The sequence below is a fragment of the Trichomycterus rosablanca genome, chromosome 1, assembly GCF_030014385.1.
Source record: "Trichomycterus rosablanca isolate fTriRos1 chromosome 1, fTriRos1.hap1, whole genome shotgun sequence".
In the NCBI taxonomy this organism is placed as follows: Eukaryota; Metazoa; Chordata; class Actinopteri; order Siluriformes; family Trichomycteridae; genus Trichomycterus; species Trichomycterus rosablanca.
Window position 1 is genome coordinate 44,315,135 of NC_085988.1, and position 21,585 is coordinate 44,336,719.

General features: G+C 40.0%; 1 protein-coding gene across 1 annotated transcript; it reads left to right on the forward strand.

Annotated features, from left to right (window-relative positions):
• The first annotated feature begins 798 nt into the window (after nt 1–798).
• On the forward strand, nt 799–9,601 carry mdkb (midkine b). The gene is made up of 4 exons (XM_063003367.1): nt 799–900; nt 8,442–8,518; nt 8,626–8,793; nt 8,878–9,601. Exons 2-4 carry the CDS (start codon nt 8,443–8,445, stop codon nt 9,072–9,074), a joined length of 441 nt encoding a protein of 146 aa, XP_062859437.1. The 5' UTR covers nt 799–900; nt 8,442; the 3' UTR covers nt 9,075–9,601.
• Nucleotides 9,602–21,585: the final 11,984 nt, after the last annotated feature.

Genomic DNA, 21,585 nt, shown 5'->3' on the forward strand with positions numbered 1-21,585 from the left:
TCAAAGACTCAGCCTTTCCTGGATGCTGCTTTTGTACCAAACCATGATTACAATCACCTGTTGACATCACCTGTTTGGAATCACATCATTATATAGTTTTTTCACCTCGTTACTAGCCCTAAATTGCCTCCGTCCTAACTTTTTTTGGAATGTGTTGCATGCCTGAAATGCAAGATTGGAGGTATATTAATAAATGAAATGAAGTTGAGCAGAAAATAAAACAGAAAATATCTTGGGTTTAAACTGTCTGCAATCAAATAAAAGTCAAAGTAAATGTAAAGGGCATTTTTTCTGATTTGGGGTTGTACGAACCAAATAGGTGTCTGTTCACCCAACAATCAAATTTTTTTAACCTATTTATTATTTAACGGTTCTGTCTGTCCACTTACCTTCATATCTACCGATCTTGTAATTTGTCTATGGCTTAGGCTAACTCTAAAAAAAATACAACTGCTGTTGCTGTTCTTTGTCCATTTGATCTACACAATAAAGTCAAGCTTTAAGGTCCCACTTGAAGCAGGGGTCTTTTTCTGGCATGGCATGGCAGTCTCAAAGTCATTGATAGCCAAGGAGGAAGATAGATGGATAGATGGATAGGTGGATAGGTGGATAGGTGGATGGATGGATGGATGGATGGATGGATAGATAGATTTTTTCTGATTTGGGATATAGTAGACTCTGAGTCTTTGAGACTTTAGGAATAGTAGAAGTTGAGGTCACGTGTGTCTCTCTGACGTGTTTGTGAGGCTGAATGTAAAGACCAGCTGGAACTAGTTTTTCATAACAAAGAGAAGCGGAGGAGGTGGAGCTGCTGGACCGTTAGGAAAACAGCAAACACATTAGGACACACATTCACCCACAAGCTCTCCGGTGATACAGGAGCTCTCCAACGGCAAGAAGGCAAGTAGCATCCTTCTCTCTGTGTATTAGAAACACGTTGTTTTTAATGTAGGGAAATATAGTGGGCTGCTCTTTTATTTCAGTATCCGTTTGTGTTCCTGTCAGACCTAAACCGTTACCATTGTGCAGCGTTATTTATTACCTCGTTATTTGGTGCGATATATATATATAAATGTTTTTAATTAACTATTTAACATACTGCATGCTACATTATATCGTACCTTTGTGGAACAATGTTTGATGTAATATCTGTAGTCATGGACGATGTTGTCATGCTCAGATTCCCCTGATTATTGCACTGATTCTTGTGTATACATTGTGTTTATATAACTAGGAATTAAAATGAATTTTAAATAATTCATAAAAAATGTAAAACAATTAAAATGTAAATAATTAAACATCGTTATAGTGTTTCTGATCATTCTGAGGCTGAAATAAAGGTCTTGACTCTTGTGTATCCCTAATGCATAGCTGTTGTGCAGATCATTAGTGCAGCTATTATCCAATTTGCTGGTTGATATGTGGAGCATGGCATCCGTGTTCTTTCCATCTGGTTGATTGAGTAATGGAGATAGAGTGCCAGAGCAGTCGATGATGGTGCCAGCTTCACTGACCCACTTTTTCAGCCAATGGATGTTCATTTCATTTTTAGTAATCGCTTTAGCCTGGACAGAGTCGCGGCGGGTGTGGTTCCACCGGGAAAACACTGGGCGCAAGGCGTATTAGAGAGCCGCCAGTGAATGCAAATAAATGAACTAGAGACCATACTGAATACAAAATCTTCTGTTAACACTGTGAAACACAAGAGTCAGTAAAATGTACTTATAGTGTCTTATATTAGCTAAACAACTTTTATTGTAAATTAAGGGACCCAAGGCTTAGAGTCAGTCTCTTAAATCTTTTACCTAACTGACATGGGATCCAGCCAGTAATTCCTAACCAATTTATTGGTTTGGTGGCTTTTCCTACTAACTGTTAAATCCTTGCAAAACACTACTCTGTATAGATTTATATAGTAGCAGTGAATGGCAACCCAATACACATGATTCAAATAGCATTAGTGCCCAAGTTTGTGACATCAATCCATGCATGATTTATGAGTCAAAAAGTCAGCCTGACTTTATTTTTTATTTCATTTTTTTATGTAGGTTCAATTGTAAATTGAGATTAGCAATGAACAGATTAAATTATGTAAATTATGTTAGCAGGTAAGTGCACTCAACACTGCTTTTAAATGTTTCTACTTAGCCAGCTGTTAGAAAATATTTAAGTCAAGTCAAGTCAACTTTATTTATAGAGCACTTTAAAAACAACAACAGCTGTGACAAAGTGCTGTACATAGATAATTATAAAACATAAAACAAACACTAGTCTCATGCTGGATTGAAAGCCAAGGAATAAAAATGGGTTTTAAGACTAGTTTTAAAAATAGCCAGTGCATTTAAACATAATATTTATGCATAATGATTTAGTTTTGCTTCTAACATATTGGCACATAAGTTGACTTTCTGTAAATGACATAATTGGAAAAGATTGTGTGGAGTGTTTTAAGTTTATCCCATTAAAGCAAAAATAATTTTATAGCACTCTCTGTGCTGGTCCCAAGCCTGGATAAAATAGGAGGGTTGCATCAGAAAGGGTAGAAAAATCTGTGGCAAGTTCGGTATGTGGACCAGATTCACTGTTCAAGAAATACGAAAGCAGCCTAAAGAAAAAAAAAAGAAGAAAAAAAAGTACTGGCAATTTTCCTTTTGTGTTTTAACTACTTTAAAAAGAAATGAAATAATATATAACTATATAAAAAATCTTTAAAAATCCACTCTAGGCTAAATTGTCCAGTATTTTATTTATTTATACAGTCAATAATGCTTTTATTTTAACTAAAAGTAGTTGCATAATTCAGATTCAAAAATCTGTGTGTAAAATTAAGCCGTGCGGTTTCATTGAGCCAGAAGTCTCTTCATTTACAAACCCAGTTTAATCAAAATGAGCTTGTCAGTGATCTCTGTGCTCCCGGAAGAAATGTAGCTGGAATGTAAAAATGGCATTGTTTTGGTATAATTCAGTCAATACAGACAGTAATGTGATATACTGTAATTTAATTATAATTCAGCCAGGTTTTCAATCATGATTGGGTTGGAAACAGTCAACTCAATCTGGCAACCCTCATGATTCCCAAAGCATCCAGGCCACAGCTCTCCACAGGCGGCCAGCATCCAACTGCTTCTCCACAGAGCTGTTTTTGTCCTCCGATGCAAATAAGCTTACATTCAGCAAGCTTGCCCAGAAATACGGCATGGGATCTGTTCTCTGGCTCTTTCGGAAAAAAAAAAGCGGGGGAGGAAAAATAGACGTGAGCCGCCTTTTGTTTCCAGCCACTGAATCGGGCTCCTCTCTCTCATTCCAGCCTGAAGCCCTTTAAGAACACCCCTCTGTTCCCACAAAAAGCCCCCTACATTTATGAAGTCGGGGGAGAATGCCAGTGAAAGAGGCACTGCATTAATGGCAATGAAAAGAAGTAATGTGTTTGTGCTACCCAGGAGGAGAAAGGAGAAAAAATATAGAGAGGCACTTTAATGGAGTCATGCACAGCGGAGCCTTGCTATGATTTTATTAGCTGTGAGTCCATTGCTTTGTGGAAAAGAAACATTCATCATGAGGTCTATTAAGGCTGACAGGATTTGCTTAGATACACTTATTTGGTTTGAGTTTTCTTCGTGTTTAATCGGAAAGACCTTGTTTTAGTACAAACGCAGCTGACATATGCACTCCCCCAACCATCCATATATACAAAGAGAGTTTTTTGCAACTACAAAATGGATCACTGTTTGTGTACTGAAGAGCTGCTAATGGTGTGACGTCAAGCTGAGATTAGTGCTGTAATTTTATGCTTATAAATCAGCGTGTGAGAGGAAAGACCATGTTTCACATTGTCACACAGAGTTATTGTTGTAATTCTTTTCATTCTCATGTTTTACCACCACTTTATCTAAGCCTTGCTATGCCAAAGCCTTGCAATGGATTGGCGCCCTGTCCAAGGTATTTCTGTCTGGACCTGCCTGATCTTGACCAGGGTACAGCGATTAAAGAAAGATATTCAATCATGTACCAGTGTCTTGATGAATGAATCTGCAATTGATCTGGAGCAGCAAAGCCCGGCCAAACCATGAAGCTCCCGCCACCATGCCATCAGTTGTGATGAGATGTTGGTTTTTTTGGTGTGTAATGCACCAAATCCAGGATATTTTGACAACCATATAACATGCCACAGTTTTTCAGAGGGCAGTGATTTTATCTGTGGTGTTTTTTCATTAATGCGATTTCTGTTTATTCTTTTCCTATAGTGGACACATTAACAGATACTTTAGCCACTTCTAGAAATTTTCTCATGTTTTTCTTCCACATATTTGTTCTTTTGTTTATCTCCCCGAATGGTGTGATCTTTGTCTAATACACTCCTAGAAAATGCTGAATTTTCTGTTTGTAGACAGTTTGTCATATTGTGGATTGATGAACGTGCAAGTCTTTAGAAAAGCTTTTGTAGCCCTTTTTAACTTCATACATATCTACAGTTGTTCCTCTAAGGTTCTTTGGTTTTCATCTTGATATCAAAGAAGAGGAGCTGTTACCCCAGAGCCTCACAAACTTTTGAAGCCTGGACAGTAAATCACTGTGTTCTGTAATTCCATTAAATTCTTAGCCTTAGAGTGAATGTGTTTATCTATTATTATGACTTGGATATAGTTCACACCACTTTATCACTATAATTAATGTAGAAATGTAGAATCCTGGTAATTCCAAAAAGATTAACAATACTTCATCAAACTGTACCTCCCACAGTCTTCTAAAGGCATCGAACAAAACAAGGAAATTTGTTTTTAGAAGTCTAATATTCTGGTAATTCAGACAAGCAATATTCTCCTTTAGCTATGCTTTTATTTACATCACATGCCTAAATCTGATAAACACATTGCATGCTATTTTATAATACATTTTTAATTGCTTGTAGAACCACATACTATTCAGTTATTTTAGACCTTCAAACTATATTTTACTACATAATCTAATACAAAATATTTACACTGACAAAAACAAATTCATAGTGAAATACAATCTGAACAAAAACAATCTGATCTTGTGTTTAAAAAGGTACACCTGTACAGTAACTGCAATCAATTGATTTTAATAACCACATCACTGCAAATGAATTTGAGTCACATTTTTCATAGATTTTTTAAAATTAGCTACTTTGGAAGACTTTCAAATATGAAGTGACTGTTTAGGGTTTTGTCAGAGCATCTCAAGTCAAGGCTTTGACTAGCTTAGTCCAAAACCTTTATTTTGTTAATGGGCTTGAGCTTTAAACTAAACTGCTGACCTGATATTTCTGTCAGTTCTGTCATATTTCTGAGAGTTCTGTCAGAAATAACAGTTTACTCAAGCAGCAAAGCATCCTTACAATATCACCCAACCAGCATGTTTTAAATGTTGGTATGTTATTGTGGAATACTATGTTGTTGTTTTTTACACCAGATGTAACGTGACCAATGTCTTCCAAAATGTTTTACTTTCAAATCTCCACACAGACTATTATCTCAAAAGGCTTGAGATTTACAAGGTATTTACATTTACAAGGTATTAACTTTCTATAAACATTGGTATTTATGTGTAATTGACTATAACACAAAACAATAATAATTTGATATTACTTAAATTACTTAAATTCCATACAAAATGCCTTTTTTAGTGAGTACTCTCAGAATTATTAAACGTCTTCATGTCAAGCGCTTTAAGTACTTAGTAGAGCACTCGTTTTCTGTTATGATCTGCTGCAAACATGATGCATAGCCAGACACCAGCTTCTGGCAGCATTATTGAGGAATCTGTGGCCTCTGGTTTACTAATATTCTTAGGTTTTAATGCTGCAACCGCCTTCTTCAAATCCCACAAGATATTTTTTATGGGGTTCAAGGGGTTCAAGTCAGGTGACTGGGATGGCCACTCTAGAATCTTCCAGGACTCATCTTCTAAAACCAGGCCTTTGTGGCCTTTGAGATATGCCTGGTTCATTGTTCAGTTACAAGGTACAGTAGTGTCCAAGCCTCAGCCTCCTCACAGAAGGCATGATATTTCCTCCTTGCTCCAGAACATCACCGAGCAACCAGCATATTGGAGCTGACATTTCTTGTGCTTTTGCGTCAGTAGAGGTTTACATCATTGAGTTCGGGCCAGGAGACTTTCAGAGAATGTGCTGTAGTGTGCAAACTGAAACCTCAGTGCCTGCTGCCACCAAATCTTGCTGCAGATCTTTTACAGTCACTTGAGGGTTTTTTCCCACCTGCTGCCTCAGGAATCTGCTGGTATCTGGTGATAGCTTTCTCTTTCTAGTCCAGGTAGTGTAGCCAGTGTTCCTTAAACTTTTGAACATTGAAGTCTTTTTACCCTTTTCCTTGTGGACAACTCCCTTTTGGACAACTATTTTGACTTATATATTTCTAACATGCAGTCAAATGTCACAGTAAGCAAGCCCCAAGCCAGTCCTCCCAATGGCACACTTATCAGTGCACTTTCAGTGCCAGTCCCAAGCCCAGATAAAAATAGGAAGGTTGTGTCAGGAGGGGCATCAGGCATAAAAACTGTGCCAAGTCTGTAGGTATTTGTGTGCACACAGAAGGTGCCTTCGTGGAGGACATGGGTCAGCATGGGCGCTCTGATCAGTCTGTGGCTACGCAGACCCCTATATGCTGCAAGCTGTTCTGCCATCTTTTTAGAATAAACTTGTACAGCAATTTGTGCTACAGTCACAAATCAGAAGAGCTAGCCTTCGCTCCCCACATGCAGCAGTGAGCATTGGGCACCCATAACCTGACAACGATTCACTGGTTGTCCTTTCCTGGACCATGTTTGGTAGGGACTAACCACTGCATGCTGGGAACACCCCACAAGACCTGATGTTTTTGGAGATGCTTTGACCCAGTCGTCTAGGTATCACGATTAGTCAGTGTCATAGCCTCTTAGATACAACTGTTTACTTGACAGTTGCCATTATAACAACATCATTATATTCACTTCACCTTAATTTCACTCATTGATTTTAATGTTGGGGCTGATCGATGTATATCATATGTACATGCTAAATAATAAAACGTTTTTTTTTATTTTGTTGTAAACTTCAGAACAAGTAGTAAAAAGTTGTATATGTGTTGTGTTTGTGTGGAAGCACTGGAATAAATGCTAGCCAACTCAACGCATGGAATGTTTGGGAGAGCAGTCATTTTCCTGCACATTAAAATGGTTAAAGGCACTTTCTTTACTTTATTGGGTCTAAAAATGTTTAGGAAAAAATTGAAAAGACAACAATATGTATATTGCTTGGAAATTTGCTAAACTAAACTGGCCGATAAGAAAAAAAACCAAAAACATATCAATAGGGGATTGTCATTGGTGCAATCCTATTTTATATAAATGATATAATTACATGTAATTATAAAAGCTATAGCAGTGTTTGCATTGGTGTAATAACTAAACTTCTACCAGTGGTTATGATAAATACATCTAAATGCCTTTTGATTTTGTTACTTCTTTTGTTACAATTATGACATACAGCAACAGACTGTAATAAAAAACACTTGGGCTGTTGTATTATGATGGGCTGGTGGCAGATACTTGTAGTACATATGTTGAATGCAGCAGATATGATCAGCATAAAGATACAGGTTATTTTGTTATGGTCAGATGATTGGGTTGAAGTATCTCAAATAGCAAAGAGTGCTCACAGACAGCTGTAGTGAGTATCTGTCATGGACCGAGGATAGACAAGAACTGCCAACAGCTTGTTGAGGGGCCAAGGCTCAATGACATTAAGGCTTTGGCACTCGGACTAATAGAAGGGCTACTGTGGCATAAATTGCAAATCAGTTTAATATTGGCAATGAGGTAAATATGTCAAAACACACTGTGCATGGCGCCCTGTGTGTGAGGCTGCGTAGTCAAGGGTCTATGCCAACTCCTGTCTTATGACAAAAACACCTACGGTGAGCATGTAGGCATTGGAACTGGATACTAGAGCAATGGAAAATTGGTTTTCTTGAAGAATTTGTAGACAACTGGGCACGTGTGCATCATTTGATTCTGGAAGAGGTGGCGCCAGGATGTACTGTACTACAGTTTGTTTTATCAGCTTTTATTTAAAAACCAACAAAACAGGTTTGCCATAAAAAAGAAGCTTTTGGAACATCTGTTAGCCACAGTTAAACAAACTTTATGTTACTATTGGTTTAAAAACAAAAAGAGTTCTGGAGGAGTGTTTTGTGGTTGAGGAAACAACGACTGAGCTATTTGGTTACAATTTCCAAAAGTTTGTTTACAGGCGAAAAGGTGAGGCATTTGCACCCAACAACACTGTACCTACCGTCAATCATAATGAGATTTGATGCTATTCTGCTGCCAGTGGAAAAACAATATGTTCCAATTATTCCATTATACCATATATATTTGTGTACTTTATAGATGTTCATTTCTTTTTCTTTTTCTGCCCACAGGATGAGGAGTCTATTCCCACTAACGATTGCACTGCTTATGGCATTGACAATCACTGTGGAAGCTGGAAAAACAAAAGGTCTGCAACTTTGATTCTTTAGTCAAACAAAACCAGTTTTTTATTCACTCTTTAAAATTATATCATGGGTAATGTAAATGTAATATGCAATATTTCCCTTCTCACAGAGAGAGGAAAGGAGGGGAAAGCAGAAGGGGACTGCTCTGAGTGGGTGTATGGAAGATGTGTTCCCAACAGCGGTGACTGTGGGGCAGGTGTACGTGAGGGCACCTGTAATGATCAGACCAAGAAGACCAAGTGTAAAATCCCATGCAACTGGAAGAAAGACTTTGGAGGTATAAGCTTCTGCTATTAAAAAATCCATGTTCATTCCATATATTAAGACAGTCAAATTAATTCCTAATCTTATTTTGCTTTAGCTGATTGCAAGTACAAGTTTGGCCGCTGGAGCGAGTGTGAGATATCCACTGGCACTCGGAGCAGATCTGGAACGCTGAAGAAAGCAATGTTCAATGCTGACTGCCAGTCAAACATTAAAGTATCTAAACCCTGCAGTCCAAAAACGCCCAAACCCAAGGGTGCGGAAAAGAAGGGAAAGAAGGGAAAGGAAAATTAAGTAGTGCAAAGCACCCCCCTCCCTGATTCTGTAAACCCTCTCCACTGAATATTTCTATATATAGTGGTGCTGTGGCGCTTACTTTGCAACAACGAAAAAAACTGTAACCCTATCTATATTTGATGTGTCTGTCTTTTCTTGGTACAATTACAGTTGTTCCCATTGTTATATTTTTAAATCATTTTTGTAGATTGCTTTTAACTGTAATTTGTTTTACATTGACGAATAAAACATGACAGAAAATCGTTGTTAACTAAAGCCACGGGTTCATATGGACCAAAATACCTTTAGCCCCTGGATATTTTATCTAAATATTGAAGCACTAGAATTGTGATATATGAATTAACACAAAGCTTTTAATGGAACTATGTGTATGTTCTGTTAATTAAAACCTTTTAGTACTCAAAGGAATATCAATGCTTATGCATGTTTGTAGATGTCAAATTTATGTACAATCAAAATTTCCACACCACTAACTTTTTACTTCTCCAGGTCTGTGAATAAATCAGAACAAGATTTTTTCCCAATGACATTGTCTAGTGCATTTTTCTAGTGCTTAAACAACAAATATATAACATAAGATAGCCTTTTATTATCCCACAGGGGGAAATGTGTAGTGTTACAGCAGCTTTCAAGAATACAAAAATAGAAAATTACAAAGTGTTTACATGTATGTACACATATATTAAAAAGTAAGAATATGTAAAAAATTACAAAATTATAAACAGTATTTATGAAGGAAGTTAACCAAATATTGCACAGTTATTAAAATGTATTGCACAAAGTACAGCAGGTATTGCACATATTTTAAAAAGTAATTGCACAGAGAATATTAAAAACCATGTGAATTATTGTGATGGTGATTATCTACGTTTGGGGCGGTGCTGGTTGTAGAGTCTGACAGCAGAAGGAAGAAAGGAGCTGCGGTATCTCTCCTTTGAGCAACGCGGGTGAAGAAGCCTGTCGCTAAAGGAGCTGCCCAGTGCAGCCACAGTTTCATGCAGTGGGTGATCAGTGTTCTCCATTAAGGATGACAGCTTGGCCATCATCCTTCTCTCCCATACTGCTTCCACCGAGTCCAGGGTGCAGCCCAGGACAGAACTCGCCTTTCTAATCAGTTTGTCCAGTTTCTTCCTGTCTGCTGCTGTCATGCTGCTGCCCCAGCAGATAACACCATAGAAAATGGCTGATGCCACCACCATTTTTATGAGTCATAAAAAGAGCTGAGAAGGGCCCCCTGTATTCCAAAAGACCGGAGCCTCCTCAACAAATAGAGTCGGCTTTGGCCCTTCTTGTACAAGGCCTGTGTATTATCCGACCAGTCCAGTTTATTGTTAAGGTGAACACCCAGGTACCTATAGGAGTTAACAATCTCGATATTCCGTCCCTGGATGCTCACCGGTTTCAGTGGATGTGGTTTAGACCTTCGAATGTCCAACACCAGCTGTTTTGTCTTGCTGGTGTTGATCTCGATGTAATTCTGTCCACACCAGTCTACAAAGTTCTTGGTGAGTTCCCTATACTCACTGTCGTCTCCATCCAGGATGTAGCCAACAACAGCCGAGTCATCGGAGAACTTCTGAAGATGACAGGTTGCTGTATTGTAGGTGAAGTCCGCGGTGTAGAGGGTGAAGAGGAATGGGGCCAGGACTGTCCCTTGTGGAGCCCCAGTGCTGCAGAGGATTGTGTCCGAAACGCAGTCCTTAAGCCGCACAAACTGTGGTCCGTTAGTTAAATAGTCTATTGTCCATGTGGTGAGTTGATGATCCACCCCTGCAATCTCCATCTTGTTCCTCAGTATAGTGGGCCTGATGGTGTTAAATGCACTAGAAAGGTCGAAGAACATGATCCTCACAGTGCTTCCTGCCCTGTCGAGATGAGAGAGGGATCTTTGAAGAAGGTAGATGATTGCATCATCCACCCAATGCCTGGCTGGTAGGCAAACTAACGGATCCATCACTGGTTTAACCAGCGGAGATAGTCCAGTATACAATTAACCACAGTTTCTTCTATTTATGTCACGGTGGTAAACCTTGTTTTTACATATTTTTACAATTGAAACATATTGGGTGTGTTCGAAGTCAGGTTGGGACGGGATGAGGTGGCACAACGCGCTAGCATGTCAACTAACATCTCCCTCCATGTACCAAAAACAGTTAAATTTGCTGACAAGCCTGAATTTGCAAATAAATGACACTTGTGCAAGTTTATACAAATTAAAAACCAATGATAATTTATTTACGTTTGCCTTCACCGCTAAGGCAGCATCGGATGCTCCCTTGTAATTCTGTCAAATTACCGTTCAGATTCAAGGTGCCTTAATAGGCAGCATTTTAAGGCATCTAAGAATTTAAACAGCCTCTTTCTCGGGAGCACGCGTAGGATGACGTAAAATGCTGTCTATGTAGAATGCTCACTAGGTTTTCAAACACACCCACTGTCTGCTCTGAACAATAACAAATTAAGGGTGCTGCCACTATTCAAGCTTTACAATTATGAACCAATTACATTCTATATTTAGAATATTTTTAAAGGATCTTAAAGTTACTGAATACTATAGAGATCAACTTAAGATAGGCTCATTAGCCTAGTGTGAATGTTATCTACATAAAATAATAATTATGCAATATTTTTTACATGTTTAGTTTCTATTATTCAGTGAGAATCAAATGCTACAGTTGGTTGGCAAGCAGTAATTCATGTAAATTCACTAGAAATTTTCTTGGCTTTAAATCTGCATATTTGCTATTCAGCCGAATACAGTTTGCATTAAAATACATTAAATTACCTACATACAAACCAGATTATTAGAGAAAGGCTTTGTGCTGCTATTATTAAGTTACAATTATGGTTACGGGATTTTTGAGCTTGCTTGGCCTCTATTAAATAAATTATTTATTAATCCACTGTCTGTTTTACCACCACTTTATCCTATTCAGGCTTGTGGTGTATCTGATTTACTGAGTGGATGGTCGCCAGTCCATCAGAGGGCGTAAATAAATAATAAATGCAAATATAGACTCCAATACTGAAATCATGCTTCTGATATAGACAACACACACATTCAGCTACTGCACACGTCTGAGCAGGCGTGTGTTAGTCATGGCTCTTTTCAATCAGGAGTGGAGGTCAGCAGCAGTAGAGGAATGCAAAATGTAATTAAATACGACTAGATTGGGAGAAAATGCATTTTTTTAAAATAAATATGGCCATATCAATAAGTTTAAAAAAAATTAAATTTATGTCAAATTTTTAAAGATTCAACTTTTCACTTACATTGTTATGCTGATTATTCATATATATAAAATTATAACAAATAATGTATTGCATTCCAAAAAAAAAGTTTGGCCTCAGTTGTAAATTGTTATTCTACACAGAAATGTTTTAATGTTATATTCTGTTTTCTGTCATCGGTCCTCATTCTTCTTGACCTATCTGTAGCCTTTGACACAGTGAATCACAGCATTCTCCTGTCTACTCTCTCCAACTTTGGAGTAACTGGTTTGGCATGGCAATGGATGGCCTCCAATGGCTTTATTTACCACTCCTATACAGATGACACTCAACTCATTCTGTCATTTCCTCCTTCACACACATCTTCCTCCTTCTCAGCTCGCATCTCAGCATGTCTGCGAGAGATCTTACAAAGGATGTCTGCTCATCATCTAAAACTCAATCCCAGTAAGACAGAGCTGTTACATGTTACCTAGTCATCTCTCTTGATGACTCCCAAGTCAGACCTGATAATTTAAGGAGCCTTGGTGTCGTCCTGGATAACCAGCTGACCTTCTCTTCTCATATAGCCAACATGAAAAGATCCAGTGCCAGTTCCTTTTCTACAACATTAGGAAGATTCATCCATTTCTCTCCATGGAAGCCACTCAGATTCTGGTCCAGTCACTTGTAATCTCACGGCTGGACTACTGCAACTCCCTCCTGGCAGGTGCTCTCATGTCCACTATTAAACCCATGCAACTGATTCAAAATGCAGCTGCTCGCCTGGTTTTTAACCAACCTAAACACTGCCACATCACCCCACTGCTGTGTTCTCTTCACTGGCTTCCTGTAGCTGCACGCATTCAGTTTAAAACACTGATGCTCGCCTACAAAGCTAAAAATGGATCAGCCCCAAGCTACCTTCGTGGTCTAATAAAACCCCGCTCTGTACCACGCAACCTCCGAGCACTAGTCTTGCTCAACTTGATCCTACACCCAGGACTCGAGGAAGACAAGCATCAAGGCTCTTCTCTGTACTGGCACTCAAGTGGTGGAACGAACTTCCCTTGTCTGTCCGAACATCTGAGTCTCTCGCTCTCTTCAAAAGACGATTAAAAACCTTCATCACCTCTTTACTAAACACTTAAGCTGACTTGTACTTACTTACTAACACTCTTATTAAAAAAAAAAAAAAAAACTTTGGTTCTAACAGGGTTTTAGCAGATGTGTTCTTGGACTGTACTTAAACTAGAGTAAGGTAATGTTTACTATGGAAGCACTTCTGTAAGTCGCTCTGGATAAGAGCGTCTGTTAAATGCCAAAAATGTAAATGTTTTCTTTTATATATTGAAAAGGCTAGTTGTTTTACCCCATAGATTACTTAAATTGTTTTAATCACCTAGTTCTAAGCCAGCGTAAGCTTCCTAACAGCTTTTTAATGACAGAGCAGCATGACCAGAATGGTCTTTATCTACCTACTTTCTTTAACAGACTTCCTGGCGCCATCAGCCTAAGTTGTGGAAATTTTAATTGGAACCATAGATGAAGGGCTTTTGCTTAGAGTAAAGATGCATTTCAGCTCCTAGCCGCACCATCAATCTCCAGCACTGTCATTTACACCTTATAACAGCAGGCTACTACTCATCTCTCGTTTCCCCAGGAGAGAGCGGAACATGAGTTCTGCAGCGTTTCTACCTCTTGAAGATCAAGGATTTCCTCTTCAGACACCCAGACTCAGCTTTAACTAACCCAGAGTTTAGGCAGGTATGCAGATTGCTTCCATCTGTACTGCCTGGCAACACAGCACCATAATTATCTCTAGAGAAATGCAGAGACGGGCATTGCATTGGTCAAACTTAAAGTGAAGGCAGCTTTGCCACACAGGCTGGTAAAAGGGTATCCAGAGTTCATGTAATTACAGTTTTTCGTTTATTGAGAAGCAGCAAAGTGGTAAATCAGGTAGTGTGGATGCCACACAACTCGAGTGTCATAGTTTTTTATATAGGCAATATTTTAATTTATTTATTGCAGATTTGAGACATGCATTTTATTAACATTTTGTTGTTTGTACTGATAAACATAAAAAATTTCACTATATTAAAAAAATACAAATAAAATTCAAATGTTTTTAGCAGCTCTTGGTTGGAAAAAAGGTTTCTGTATATGGGACTCCATGCAAGCAGATAGTGGGGTATGCGTACCACCCATACAACTTGCAAAATTCCACCACCACACAGCAGGAAGTGGTAACATAGATAAGGATAATGAAGACAGCAAGCCAGGCTGAAGAGGAAGCTGTTTAAAGAGGAGCAGAAAAAAGCTGTTAAATGAACCGTTTTATGTTTTGGATCTTCTCATATTTATTATTAATATTTAATATGGGCCAACATGATAAAAGACATCATTGTTTCTGGATCATACAGAGATTATGCCCCCCTTTTTCTCACTAACCCACTGTTCTGAGGTAAAACAATGCCAACGTTTTGAGCCTCAAGCTCTTTGTATCAAGTGTTCTAAACCCACCTCAGTCTTAATTAAGCTAAAGCAGTTGTTATGTATACATAAATACATACATAATTTTAGTACCTTTTATTCTTACTCTATTGAGTTTGTAAACATTAAAAATGCTTTATCAGTTAAATGTTACTGCACAATTAATGAACCCCTACATAATATTACTGACCTTAAACCTACTGCTAATCTGTATGAGATACATTTGGTTGCAATATGATTAAACAATTGTGAACTCAATAACCACCCTTAATTTGCTTCAGCTGTAATGTGTTCTATAAATACATGTATAAACATCACCAGAGACTCAAGTGTTGATGCAACCATGGTGAAAACTAAAGAGCTGAGTTACCAAGGAGTCACAAAAGCTGAGAAAGACTTAGACTTAGACAACCTTTATTGTCATTCATTATACACAAGTGTACGCAGAACGAAATTTCGTTGCATTTTGGCTCGCACGGAATTAAGCGAGAAAATTATTGATACATAGTATCACAGGATTTAGATATAAAAATATACCAATGAATTATATAAATTATATAGCAGCACAGATTTAAATTTTAAAGAATGTGATAGGTGGCAGCACAGGATTAAAAAATATTAAAAAATATACAGTGTATCACAAAAGTGAGTACACCCCTCACATTTCTGCAGATATTTAAGTATATCTTTTCATGGGACAACACTGACAAAATGACACTTTGACACAATGAAAAGTAGTCTGTGTGCAGCTTATATAACAGTGTAAATTTATTCTTCCCTCAAAATAACTCAATATACAGCAATTAATGTCTAAACCATCGGCAACAAAAGTGAGTACACCCCTAAGAGACTACACCCCTAAATGTCCAAATTGAGCACTGCTTGTCATTTTCCCTCTAAAATGTCATGTGATTTGTTAGTGTTACTAGGTCTCAGGTATGCATAGGGAGCAGGTGTGTTCAATTTAGTAGTACAGCTCTCACACTCTCTCATACTGGTCACTGAAAGTTCCAACATGGCACCTCATGGCAAAGAACTCTCTGAGGATCTTAAAAGACGAATTGTTGCGCTACATGAAGATGGCCAAGGCTACAAGAAGATTGCCAACACCCTGAAACTGAGCTGCAGCACAGTGGCCAAGATCATCCAGCGTTTTAAAAGAGCAGGGTCCACTCAGAACAGACCTCGCGTTGGTCGTCCAAAGAAGCTGAGTGCACGTGCTCAGCGTCACATCCAACTGCTGTCTTTGAAAGATAGGCGCAGGAGTGCTGTCAGCATTGCTGCAGAGATTGAAAAGGTGGGGGGTCAGCCTGTCAGTGCTCAGACCATACGCCGCACACTACATCAAATTGGTCTGCATGGCTGTCACCCCAGAAGGAAGCCTCTTCTGAAGTCTCTACACAAGAAAGCCCGCAAACAGTTTGCTGAAGACATGTCAACAAAGGACATGGATTACTGGAACCATGTCCTATGGTCTGATGAGACCAAGATTAATTTGTTTGGTTCAGATGGTCTCAAGCATGTGTGGCGGCAATCAGGTGAGGAGTACAAAGATAAGTGTGTCATGCCTACAGTCAAGCATGGTGGTGGGAATGCCATGGTCTGGGGCTGCATGAGTGCAGCAGGTGTTGGAGAGTTACATTTCATTGAGGGACACATGAACTCCAATATGTAGTGTGAAATACTGAAGCAGAGCATGATCCCCTCCCTCCGGAAACTGGGTCGCAGGGCAGTGTTCCAGCATGATAATGACCCCAAACACACCTCTAAGATGACCACTGCTTTATTGAAGAGGCTGAGGGTAAAGGTGATGGACTGGCCAAGCATGTCTCCAGACCTAAACCCAATAGAACATCTTTGGGGCATCCTCAAGCGGAAGGTGGAGGAGCGCAAAGTCTCGAATATCCGCCAGCTCCGTGATGTCGTCATGGAGGAGTAGAAAAGCATTCCAGTGGCAACCTGTGAAGCTCTGGTAAACTCCATGCCCAGGAGAGTTAAGGCAGTTCTGGGAAATAATGGTGGCCACACAAAATATTGACACTTCAGGAACTTTCACTAAGGGGTGTACTCACTTTTGTTGCCGGTGGTTTAGACATTAATGGCTGTATATTGAGTTATTTTGAGGGAAGAATAAATTTACACTGTTATATAAGCTGCACACAGACTACTTTTCATTGTGTCAAAGTGTCATTTTGTCAGTGTTGTCCCATGAAAAGATATACTTCAATATCTGCAGAAATGTGAGGGGTGTACTCACTTTTGTGATACACTGTATATGGACTATATATACAGTGTATCACAAAAGTGAGTACACCCCTCACATTTCTGCAGATATTTAAGTATATTTTTTCATGGGACAACACTGACAAAATGACACTTTGACACAATGAAAAGTAGTCTGTGTGCAGCTTATATAACAGTGTAAATTTATTCTTCCCTCAAAATAACTCAATATACAGCCATTAATGTCTAAACCACCGGCAACAAAAGTGAGTACACCCCTAAGAGACTACACACCTAAATGTCCAAATTGAGCACTGCTTGTCATTTTCCCTCCAAAATGTCATGTGACTTGTTAGTGTTACTAGGTCTCAGGTGTGCATAGGGAGCAGGTGTGTTCAATTTAGTAGTACAGCTCTCACACTCTCTCATACTGGTCACTGAAAGTTCCAACATGGCACCTCATGGCAAAGAACTCTCTGAGGATCTTAAAAGACGAATTGTTGCGCTACATGAAGATGGCCAAGGCTACAAGAAGATTGCCAACACCCTGAAACTGAGCTGCAGCACAGTGGCCAAGATCATCCAGCGTTTTAAAAGAGCAGGGTCCACTCAGAACAGACCTCGCGTTGGTCGTCCAAAGAAGCTGAGTGCACGTGCTCAGCGTCACATCCAACTGCTGTCTTTGAAAGATAGGCGCAGGAGTGCTGTCAGCATTGCTGCAGAGATTGAAAAGGTGGGGGGTCAGCCTGTCAGTGCTCAGACCATACGCCGCACACTACATCAAATTGGTCTGCATGGCTGTCACCCCAGAAGGAAGCCTCTTCTGAAGTCTCTACACAAGAAAGCCCGCAAACAGTTTGCTGAAGACATGTCAACAAAAGACATGGATTACTGGAACCATGTCCTATGGTCTGATGAGACCAAGATTAATTTGTTTGGTCCAGATGGTCTCAAGCATGTGTGGCGGAAATCAGGTGAGGAGTACAAAGATAAGTGTGTCATGCCTACAGTCAAGCATGGTGGTTGGAATGCCATGGTCTGGAGCTGCATGAGTGCAGCAGGTGTTGGGGAGTTACATTTCATTGAGGGACACATGAACTCCAATATGTACTGTGAAATACTGAAGCAGAGCATGATCCCCTCCCTCCGGAAACTGGGTCGCAGGGCAGTATTCCAGCATGATAATGACCCCAAACACACCTCTAAGACGACCACTGCTTTATTGAAGAGGCTGAGGGTAAAGGTGTTGGACTGGCCAAGCATGTCTCCAGACCTAAACCCAATAGAACATCTTTGGGGCATCCTTAAGCGGAAGGTGGAGGAGCGCAAAGTCTCGAATATCCGCCAGCTCCGTGATGTCGTCATGGAGGAGTGGAAAAGCATTCCAGTGGCAACCTGTGAAGCTCTGGTAAACTTCATGCCCAGGAGAGTTAAGGCAGTTCTGGGAAATAATGGTGGCCACACAAAATATTGACACTTCAGAAACTTTCACTAAGGGGTGTACTCACTTTTGTTGCCGGTGGTTTAGACATTAATGGCTGTATATTGAGTTATTTTGAGGGAAGAATAAATTTACACTGTTATATAAGCTGCACACAGACTACTTTTCATTGTGTCAAAGTGTCATTTTGTCAGTGTTGTCCCATGAAAAGATATACTTAAATATCTGCAGAAATGTGAGGGGTGTACTCACTATTGTGATACACTGTATATATATATATATATAAAAAAAAAATATATATATATATATATATATATATATACAGGGGTTGGACAAAATAACTGAAACACCTGTAATTTTAGTGTGGGAGGTTTCATGGCTAAATTGGACCAGTCTGGTGGCCAATCTTCATTAATTGCACATTGCACCAGTAAGAGCAGAGTGTGAAGGTTCAATGAGCAGGGTAAGAGCACAGTTTTGCTCAAAATATTGCAATGCACACAACATTATGGGTGACATACCAGAGTTCAAAAGAGGACAAATTGTTGGTGCACGTCTTGCTGGCGCATCTGTGACCAAGACAGCAAGTCTTTGTGATGTATCAAGAGCCACGGTATCCAGGGTAATGTCAGCATACCACCAAGAAGGACAAACCACATCCAACAGGATTAACTGTGGACGCAAGAGGAAGCTGTCTGAAAGGGATGTTCGGGTGCTAACCCGGATTGTATCCAAAAAACATAAAACCACGGCTGCCCAAATCACGGCAGAATTAAATGTGCACCTCAACTCTCCTGTTTCCACCAGAACTGTCCGTCGGGAGCTCCACAGGGTCAATATACACGGCCGGGCTGCTATAGCCAAACCTTTGGTCACTCGTGCCAATGAAAACGTCGGTTTCAATGGTGCAAGGAGCGCAAATCTTGGGCTGTGGACAATGTGAAACATGTATTGTTCTCTGATGAGTCCACCTTTACTGTTTTGCCCACATCCGGGAGAGTTACGGTGTGGAGAAGCCCCAAAGAAGCGTACCACCCAGACTGTTGCATGCCCAGAGTGAAGCATGGGGGTGGATCAGTGATAGTTTGGGCTGCCATATCATGGCATTCCCTCGGCCCAATACTTGTGCTAGATGGGCGCGTCACTGCCAAGGACTACCGAACCATTCTGGAGGACCATGTGCATCCAATGGCGGTGCCGTGTATCAGGATGACAATGCACCAATACACACAGCAAGACTGGTGAAAGATTGGTTTGATGAACATGAAAGTGAAGTTGAACATCTCCCATGGCCTGCACAGTCACCAGATCTAAATATTATTGAGCCACTTTGGGGTGTTTTGGAGAAGCGAGTCAGGAAACGTTTTCCTCCACCAGCATCACGTAGTGACCTGGCCACTATCCTGCAAGAAGAATGGCTTAAAATCCCTCTGACCACTGTGCAGGACTTGTATATGTCATTTCCAAGACGAATTGACGCTGTATTGGCCGCAAAAGGAGGCCCTACACCATACTAATAAATTATTGTGGTCTAAAACCAGGTGTTTCAGTTATTTTGTCCAACCCCTGTATATATACTGTATATATATATATATATATATATATATATATATATATATATATACAGTGTATCACAAAAGTGAGTACACCCCTCACATTTCTGCAAATATTTTATTATATCTTTTCATGGGACAACACTATAGACATGAAACTTGGATATAACTTAGAGTAGTCAGTGTACAGCTTGTATAGCAGTGTAGATTTACTGTCTTCTGAAAATAACTCAACACACAGCCATTAATGTCTAAATAGCTGGCAACATAAGTGAGTACACCCCACAGTGAACATGTCCAAATTGTGCCCAAATGTGTCGTTGTCCCTCCCTGGTGTCATGTGTCAAGGTCCCAGGTGTAAATGGGGAGCAGGGCTGTTAAATTTGGTGTTTTGGGTACAATTCTCTCATACTGGCCACTGGATATTCAACATGGCGCCTCATGGCAAAGAACTCTCTGAGGATGTGAGAAATAGAATTGTTGCTCTCCACAAAGATGGCCTGGGCTATAAGAAGATTGCTAACACCCTGAAACTGAGCTACAGCATGGTGGCCAAGGTCATACAGCGGTTTTCCAGGACAGGTTCCACTCGGAACAGGCTTCGCCAGGGTCGACCAAAGAAGTTGAGTCCACGTGTTCGGCGTCATATCCAGAGGTTGGCTTTAAAAAAAAGACACATGAGTGCTGCCAGCATTGCTGCAGAGGTTGAAGACGTGGGAGGTCAGCCCGTCAGTGCTCAGACCATACGCCGCACACTGCATCAACTCGGTCTGCATGGTCGTCATCCCAGAAAGAAGCTGACGCACAAGAAAGCCCGCAAACAGTTTGCTGAAGACAAGCAGTCCAAGAACATGGATTACTGGAATGCCCTGTGGTCTGACGAGACCAAGATAAACTTGTTTGGCTTAGATGGTGTCCAGCATGTGTGGCGGCGCCCTGGTGAGAAGTACCAAGACAACTGTATCTTGCCTACAGTCAACCATGGTGGTGGTAGCATCATGGTCTTGGGCTGCATGAGTGTTGCTGGCACTGGGGAGCTGCAGTTCATTGAGGGAAACATGAATTCCAACATGTACTGTGACATTCTGAAACAGAGCATGATCCCCTCCCTTTCGAAAACTGAAAAGGAAGCTGAAGGTAAAGGTGATGGACTAAACCCAATTGAGCACCTGTGGCGCATCCTCAAGTGGAAGGTGGAGGAGTTCAAGGTGTCTAACATCCACCAGATCCGTGATGTCATCATGGAGGAGTGGAAGAGGATTCCAGTAGCAACCTGTGCAGCTCTGGTGAATTCCATGCCCAGGAGGGTTAAGGCAGTGCTGGATAATAATGGTGGTCACACAAAATATTGACACTTTGGGCACAATTTGGACATGTTCACTGTGGGGTGTACTCACTTATGTTGCCAGCCATTTAGACATTAATGGCTGTGTGTTGAGTTATTTTCAGAAGACAGTAAATCTACACTGCTATACAAGTTGTACACTGACTACTCTAAGTTATATCCAAGTTTCATGTCTATAGTGTTGTCCCATGAAAAGATATAATAAAATATTTGCAGAAATGTGAGGGGTGTACTCACTTT

Coding starts and splice junctions, on each gene's coding strand:
- mdkb (XM_063003367.1), top strand. CDS start 8,443: ATGAGGAGTCTATTCCCACTAACGATTGCACTGCTTATGGCATTGACA. Junction 8,519..8,625: donor GGAAGCTGGAAAAACAAAAG/GTCTGCAACTTT, acceptor CCCTTCTCACAG/AGAGAGGAAAGGAGGGGAAA. Junction 8,794..8,877: donor CTGGAAGAAAGACTTTGGAG/GTATAAGCTTCT, acceptor ATTTTGCTTTAG/CTGATTGCAAGTACAAGTTT.